This window comes from Tenebrio molitor, chromosome X (genome assembly GCF_963966145.1).
Source record: "Tenebrio molitor chromosome X, icTenMoli1.1, whole genome shotgun sequence".
Lineage (NCBI taxonomy): Eukaryota > Metazoa > Arthropoda > Insecta > Coleoptera > Tenebrionidae > Tenebrio > Tenebrio molitor.
Genome location: NC_091055.1, coordinates 1,823,946 through 1,832,621, shown reverse-complemented (window position 1 = coordinate 1,832,621; position 8,676 = coordinate 1,823,946). Strand labels below are relative to the sequence as shown.

General features: G+C 31.5%; 1 protein-coding gene across 6 annotated transcripts in view; it reads right to left on the bottom strand.

Annotated features, from left to right (window-relative positions):
• The window catches only part of LOC138140208 (protein phosphatase methylesterase 1-like), a 44,803-nt gene extending 43,011 nt beyond the window's left edge, over nucleotides 1-1,792 (bottom strand). For 3 of the 6 annotated variants that reach the window (XR_011162452.1, XM_069061037.1, XM_069061036.1), the window contains exons 1-6: nucleotides 1,580-1,791; nucleotides 1,345-1,522; nucleotides 1,185-1,294; nucleotides 887-1,126; nucleotides 770-835; nucleotides 347-720 (exon numbers count right to left, since the gene is read on the bottom strand). Coding sequence is in view for 5 of the 6 variants with exons in the window: in XM_069061037.1 (XP_068917138.1) it covers nucleotides 347-720; nucleotides 770-835; nucleotides 887-1,126; nucleotides 1,185-1,294; nucleotides 1,345-1,522; nucleotides 1,580-1,629 (1,018 nt within the window). In the remaining variant the exon portion in view is untranslated. Of the gene's footprint in view, nucleotides 1-33; nucleotides 293-346; nucleotides 721-769; nucleotides 836-886; nucleotides 1,127-1,184; nucleotides 1,295-1,344; nucleotides 1,523-1,579 lie in introns of those variants that run through there. The other 3 variants (XM_069061034.1, XM_069061035.1, XM_069061033.1) reach the window with 2 other exon arrangements.
• Nucleotides 1,793-8,676: the final 6,884 nt, after the last annotated feature.

The following is an 8,676-nucleotide window of genomic DNA, read 5'->3' as shown; positions in this document are numbered from 1 at the left end:
ATGTTTACGTCTTACTTTAAAAAAAAATCTCCATGGAAGAATATAGTTTTTATTGTACAACATTTGTACATTTGGATACAACAAAAAAAGTCAAATTTGCTCACTGGTAACAAAACAAACAAAAGCTGTTATTTTTTAAGTTAACAGCCAGGCAATGGATAAATTAAATCAATTTTTGCACTGGCAATTTTTTGTTTAACTAAGTACCCACCAATTATTTCAGCCACATGATGAGGCTGATCCTCATGTATGGCGTGACCAGATTTAGATAACACTTGTAACTGAAACTTACCTAAAAATTAATGATTTATATACTGAGCAATTAGTTTGACAACTACTAATCTACCTTGCATCTGTCCAACAGTTAGTGCTGTGTCAAGGCCATGTATATTTGCAAGTAAAAGCAGTTTAGGTATGCGAATATCTAAAAATTTCTGTGATAATCCCTTAAACCACCCAGACCAAAAAGATTCAGTTTTGCTGAGGTCTATCCTCCAAGTGTACTTAGGCCCATCTTCAGGTGATGGGTACTCAGTTTTAGCAGTTTTAGGTAATGGAGGTTTACCACAGTCTGAACAGTTAGTTTCTTCTTCTTCCTCCAACTCAACTATAGTTACAGGTGGAGAAACAATTTCTTTTTTGAGTGGCATCGAAAATTCAGCAGCACTCTTTAATTCAACAGTATCACATTCATTAGCTGCCAAATTTCCAGTTTGCATACTGAAAATTGATGATATCAATCATAACACAAGTTTTATGAGAACCTCACTTTATCACTTGGCCAGGCATTGAAACTTTAGCTGCTTCAACATTATGAGTTTGGCCACCTTTGTAACTAAAAACTCAAATTCAAAACATGTTATTTAACTAATTTTAAATACAATACCACCACTGAATTGCATGTTGTATGCTTTTAAAGTGACTAGGCCTACCCCTTAAAATACTTTGCATTGAAGATAATGCATCAAGAGCTGTCCCTTCAACTACATCTATTACACAAAGTCCTACAGCTGATTTGATCAAGTGTGAACATTGCACAGCAATAGCACCTCCCATACTATGTCCTACTAATATTACAGGAGGTTCACTATCTCCAAATAATTTATTCAGCACCTCAACAACATCTCTGCAAAAAACAGTTATGTAATTCAAATTATTTTTTTTTTAATTTATCTAGTTTTTACTCTGCTAAGGTGTCTAAGGAGAGGTCACTGTCATCATTTGATTTTGTGTTTCCATGACCTCTAAGATCAATTGCTATTACTTGACATTCTATAGTGCTGGTAATTTCCACCTTAAAAATAATTATTGTGCAACTTTAACAACCTTGTGCAACATATTTACAGCAAACAACGCCCATGTCAGCCCAGAATATCCACCCCCATGAAGACAAACTATAGCAGGGCCTGTGTCACCTTTTTTGTAATAATGAAATGTCCCATGATCAGTTGTTACTTTATCTTCAATATCAAAATACTGAGACCATTTAAGGGGCGCAAAATCTTCTTGATTTGGGGCTAACCTATAAATAATAAAAGCACAAATTTAGAACTAACAACATAAACAAATAGGTACATACCCAACGCGCTTGACACTACGTCCTAAAACTGTTTTTCGTAAGTGACTCATTGTTACGAATCAAGAATAATTATTGACTTCACTTTCACGACGATTTTCTTGTCTTTTATTTTTAATTTTTACTCTGGAACGGAGCACTATCATTAAACAGTTCCTCCATAAACCGCAGAACAAACTTTCCATACGAAAGAAAAGGACAACGAATGTTTTTCTTTACTACTCGAATTTTAGCGACATCTAACAATATCCCAAAAATTAAATTTAGAGGCGCCATTTTTGAATTCGCGACGTTTTTTTTTTCAAATTATTTGACTAATGATTTTCTAAAAAAAAAAAACCAATTTGATATTTACGGCACTCTCTTATATTCTTCAGAAGACATAATGAAAAAATATACGTCGTCTCTAAGTATTTAAGATTAAGAAAGTACATATTGGGTATTTTATATGTGCAATGTCAAAATCTTTGAAGCTGGTATAATAAAATAACAGTAACGAAATAAATATTTATCAACCAAATAATGGAGGTAACTTACTCCAAACTAATATGAGTAATATATATTTTAAATGACGTCAAATAAATGTACCTACGGTAGGTACATTCATTTCTAATTATGTTCTCAAAAAATCAAAAAATTTCATCATAACTATCTGTGCCTAAATGAGACTTTACTATGATTTTTCGTCATAATGTTTGCGTATTATTTTGAATCGTAATGAATCCTACGTAATATTACGCGGATAAGCATGTATGTAATTTTTTTTTTTTGTGAAGCTTGGGTAAAAAAACGTCTGACATTGCCAAAATTTTCAATGACGTCACTCTACCAAATCTGTTTGTACGATTCGGCTCATATTTCTTTGTTTTCTTGCAGATTGCACATAAATCAGTTAGAAAGATTTAACCAATATACAAATACTGGGTTATTATAAATGATTGTAGTCCGAGTAGGTGTAAAAACTGAATGTAAAATTTATGGTTGCCGCTCCATATAAAAAACATCAAGATAATGTGAATAAGTGAGTAAGTACAGGAGTACACACAGGAGTTAAATTGGGTGCAAAACAACTCAATATTTTTGGATTCAATCGTTAATTAAAAAAATAAATAAATAGATAAAACCCTCATCACCGGTCACCTAAAAAATGACAGTGACAGCGACAAAAATTGACAGTTCACATGAAAGCGGCAAAAATTTCATAACATGGGCATGGCCTTCTTCGACTACAATCATTTATAATAACCCTGTATAACTCTACAACTTTTTTGATACAATTTTTTTCTCAATAGGCTTGAGCCTGTTATTACAATACGTTCAAACACAACTCTGCCATTGGTTGCTAATATTATGAGTGAAACGCCCCGTCGATAATTTGACGCCGCGCTAATCAGTGTGTCAAAGAGTTGACATGATGTTTAAAGTGGTTAAAATCTGTAGCTAGGCAAATTCTGTTGGATGTAAGTAAATCTCTAAAATTCACGAATTGCTCAAAAAAAATTCTGTTAAACTTTAATGTCGCAACAAATCATTTGTAAACTTTACCTGTAACATTCTTTCGTACTTTTTTAGTTTAACAAACCACAATTTAAAAAATTATTTAAAATGTCGAGTCAAATTCTAAAAAACAAGTCTCAAGTACTTTAACCTGTATCAGTTAAAATGTTTTAAAACAACGGTATTGGGTTCAATAAATAATTAATAATCAGTTATAATTTTCCCATGTTTTAAAAAATGTACCTACATTGGAATTGTAGATCGCTTTATCCATGCGACCAAATCAAAAGTTTGAAGTGTAAAATTATAATCGTAGTTATAAATGTCAATTCCTGCAATTATTGAGAAATGATACTTAAGTGTCACAGTCCCGTTAATGAAAAAAAAATCAAGATTAATTTATACTTAAAAGGTCCCTTGCAATGTTTTAAATTCTAGATACATACATATTATGTTGTTAACAAAGTTGTTTTTGTAAAGATATCTGACTGACAAATTTCATTAATTTCATGAATGGTTTTTAGTTATTTCTCTAATGTAAATCTGAAACTATTTTGTGTTTAATAATACCGCAGCAAAATATACAAATAATTCCAAATTACTACAGAAAACATTTCTAGAAATTCGTTTGTTTAAATATCTCCCCTATTGGAGGGTATATATTTTTCCTTTGGCAAGTTTTGGTTTGTTTCCGTTATCACTTTTTTATATAACTGGTTGGTTCTGGCCAACAGGGCCAGATGGCTCGACAGATCTTCCGCCATTAAGTATTGACTTAGACCGGGCCCACACGAGCGTTTGTCCAACATGCGACATGCGTTCAAAAAACAATTTCTTGTAAAAATATTTACATGAAGACAAATTAGAACGGACGTTGATTTCTGGTCGACGACAATATATTTCTACAACGCACGTTAAAATGTCAGTCACAAAAGGTGCCAGAAAACACTCGTGTGGCTCCAGCCTTAACTGTGATCGCTGACTGCAAATCATTTGCGGATCTTCGTCTAAAAATACTCGCTGTTGTAAAGAAAGTACAAAAAAAATCGGTTACTGAATTTGTGGAGTAAAAAAACGCGTGATCGTCACGTGCATTTATAAATCCACCCTGACACTGGACGACACAAGCCTGAACATAGTTTTGAACAACACAAATTGTATGTTTTTGTAATACGGCAGCACACAATGCAACTGCTATTGATTAGGGTGTCAAGCAAATGCTGTGTAAGTAAGAAACTCAAATAACCTGCCCTTCAACGTTCCACTTTAGTATCTTGTAACATTGACTTCGCTATTGTGGTGCACGTGATGGTGCTTGGGACACTCTAGATTCTGAACTAAACTATAGTGCAACTGTCTCAGCACAATATCATTAAAATTTAAAATTTCCCGAACATGTGGCGTGATCAGAGATCAGAGGATAACCAAGTACATATGTAGATGGATAAGTTGTGTAAGCTTACAAATAAAGGGATCTGGTGAAATGAACATTATGTAGCCAACAGACATTATACAAAATTAATGTATGATTTCTGTGGTATCTGTTATCTGTTACAAAGAAAATAAAAAATAGTTTCCAAGTCCCAACGAATGTTTTTTGAGAATATACAGTGTGAACATAAAGTTTGGAACAAAATTTATAATAGCGTTATATCGGGCCTTTAAATAAATATATATTTAGAGTAGGCGTAGACGACATACTAATTCTGTTAACAGTGTAAAGTAATTTTTGTAGGTAACCAATTATTGTCCAGAGTTACACAGGTTACATAGTAAGCCTTTTTCCAATTTCATATTGTCATATTCCGTGGAGGGGGAATAGGGAGAATGCACTACAAACAAAAATTAAAAATATTTTCTAACCTAATTTTATTTCGTTAAAATGTCAGACGTTTCTTGTGTCATTTTCTACGCTGGAAAAATGTTGCAAACAATTGAATTTCCATAGGTTGCTCTAAATATAAATTTATTTGAAGACCCGTTATGATGTATTAAGAAAGTCGCTCGGGCAGGTCGATTTTATTTCGAAAAATGCCATACTGTAACGTGCAATTTGTTTAAGTGACGTACGTAAATGGTTTTTGCGCAATAACGTCATCACCATTTTTTTTTAAATAACAAACCCCACTTTTTTCTTTTCTTTCATCAGAAAGGTGTATCAAGACCTTCCTACTACCTAAACGATGAAAGATTTTTTTTTTTACCTTACATAACAATTTTTTTTGAAAAAATGACAAATTTTAGTTCAAAAATTTTATTTAATTTTTAATGTAAAAATTTTAATTGACCTCAAACAAAAACAAACAAACATTTAAGGTTAACAATAAAATTTAACGCAAATTGTCTCCCGCCAAGCATTTGGCACTTACCGACACTTTGTACACTGAGCTCAGTAATGTCAGGGCTTATTTGTTCCATTTCAGCGTGAATTCTCTGCCATAAATCTTCTAAATTGTTTGGTCTATTAAAATAAATCTTCTATTTTAAATAAACTCATACAAAAAAAAATTAAATTTTTGAAATAAAATTTGGCAGAAAAATATAATGTAATAAAATATTCCACCTAACTTCAAGTTGTTTTAAACCACTTCGAAGAATAGAGATATAACAAAGAACCGAGTGCAACGGAGAAGGATTCTAAAACAATTTCATTGATTTGAATGACTAACCTCTTAGCAGTTCACGAAAATAGAGCTGTGTTATGTGGTATTAACTCACTCTACATCTACCTATTTGTGTATACTTTTAATTTTTATTAATCTTTGTCGCATGTATGTGAACTTTTTCACTCAGTTTTGAAAAAGCTGGTACATACCATATTTTAATAAGGAAATACTCATACATAAACCTAAAAAGTAATTTAAACAAAAACGCGCGCAATTTAAAAATTGCTCTGGCTATAAATCTTGCATCAGGGTTTATTATTAATTTATGACTTATAAACACCGTTAATCTACGGAAAAAGCCAGTTGTTGCCGCCACATGCTAATTTTAACTTTTTCATTGAACTTTTTCAAGCAGTTATTAGAGTATTAATAACAGAATATAATTTTGAAAGTACTGAGTCTCTCAAAGAAAAAATCCATTTTTACAGCTTTTGTTATTTATATGCGAACAACGGTGACATTTGATGCGTGTACGATGTAATATAAATTATTATAAATTTTTCAGGTCCAATTAATTAAATTATCCCCTATTTCAAATAATTAATCATTATTATGTATTAGTATTATGAAATAATTAACTGTTGATAAGGGTGAGCATAGTCGAGACGATGAACACAACATATCGTTAGAACGTGTTATAATTTTTTTTACAAAACTATTACCTGTATACATAGATTATTCTACGATTTTTAATTATTTTAATATCTGACACTCGAAATTTATTATCTAACGTTTCATTAATTCGTCTGGTAGTCGAGTCAAGGAAGCTGAAAAATCGCCAAAACTTCTTAATCCTCAAGAACAGCTCCGATTTTGATGTGTGTTTTTATATATTATTTGAAATCAGAAACATTTTGGTTGGGGCACATAAATATTTATATTGTTTAAACAATGATTATGTTATTTATGGAAAAAAATAGTTTATCTACTTTGCGTTCCAAATGGACTCATTATTATATCGAAAACAGTTTAATAATGAATCATATTATTAAATTGTTTTTGGTAACTTTTAACTTTTGTTATTGGCAACATCAGCCGTTTGACGTTAGGCGAGTGAAGCTATGAGGTAAATTTAGTAAATATAACCTTACATTTTTGTGAACAATGTGTGTCACCAACCCACGCGAAAGTCTCTAGTTAAAAAAAAAAAAAAATAAGAAAACTTGAGCAGCTGAAATTTCAGGAATTAGTAAAGCAAAATAGATAAAATAGTATATTACACTCGTTTAATAAGACGTATTATCACATTCGTTCCATTAAAGCACTTCTCGCTACGCTCATGTGATAATAAAACGTCTTATTAAACTCGTGTAATAATATACTATTTTCACGATATTTATTGAAACTTTGAGTAGTAATGGGTGTTTAAGTTAAAACATATTAAAAAAAATCAACAAAATCGGACTTTCGGAGTTAGGTTACTGTTTGTCACTACTTTTCAGTATGAGTATTATTAAATAAAGTGGATGGATATACGAGTATACCGACAAACATATTATGTATGTGTATTATGTGCATGCATGTTTGTGGTGCGTTTATTGAATACGACATTTTTTTTACAATACATACTACAAAGGATACAAAAACTCAATTCCTAAGTCAACAAATTTTTGATAAATAAGAAATATAGTTTGTTATAAAAAGTAAAAGTCGATGATCGATAAAATGTTGGCGTTAATCGACACGTTGTCCCGATTTTTTATGGTATCGATAGATTTTTCCAATCCTATCATTTACCATTTTGGGCGGTTGAAAGTAGCGTAGACTGGTACAGTAAATGTAATCCGTTTCGAGTGAAAAAGCTTTTCAAGAATTCATAAAGATGGAAATGACTGTGAGGGTTTAGTTTTTCGCTTTACTTTTAGACATCATTTTTCACGGTCGGGTAATTTATCTGAGTTAATTTGTATACACGCGTATAATTATGTTGGAGTGAAAAATAATTGTGATCCTCAGATGTAATATAATGGACGAGAGGTTACACATGCCGCGAAATCGGGGTAGGATTGGGTCAATTTATTGCCCCAGCCCTTTGGCTCTAAAGTTTGGGTGAATCTCAATAACGGACAAAAGTAGGGTTGGTGTAAGTAATAGGGGGATTAAAAATTCGAATCCTTACGGATTTTCTCCCAGGAATATAATTTTTCATAGAACTCAGCCACACTTTGAGTTCCCCAAGGTTGTTTACTCCTGAAAATGTTTCTTTGTTTTCAAAACAAATAAAAATCAGCCAGACAATTATTAATTTAACAAGAAACTGAAAAATTATTCATTTCATTAATAAAACGATGACTAGGTACACTCAAAAGAAAATGTTGTCTCTATCAATATGGAAATTGAGTCGGTAATTGAAAATATTATTGCCAATCAAATCATCTATTGAATAATTTCAAAGGCTTCGCAATGAAACGAACTTTTACAGTCTAAAAGTTTTAATTAGTAAAAAGTGCTTTGTAAATTATTCTGGGTCATAAATTGCTGAAACTTCCATAAAAGTTGCGTTGTCTATGTTTGCTAGTACAAATTGTGGAACATTGATAAAAATATATATTTTTAATAGCTTTAAATTAACAAAAGAGTTTTGGATAAATAAATTTTTATTTGCGCCACTCTAAAAAATGATCAAAGGATAAAAGAGAAACGAACGAGTGGAAATAGAGACAGGTTAAAGTGAGTAGACAAATAAAGGACTGAACGTTGTGGTTTTAAAATGCTTTCAAGTTGAGCTACTGCTTTTAGAAATAATTGAAAATTCAAAGCTTTGCGATAAACAATTTTGAAAAGTATATGTATCTAGTTCGCATTATCGAACTCGGTATGGTAAAAAATTAAATTTAGACTCACCCACTGAAAATTACCACGAACAAAATTATTGAGCGCTTTTTCATTAAAATGATTAATAAAAATGGAAATTAATGTTTAACGTTAACATCAAGC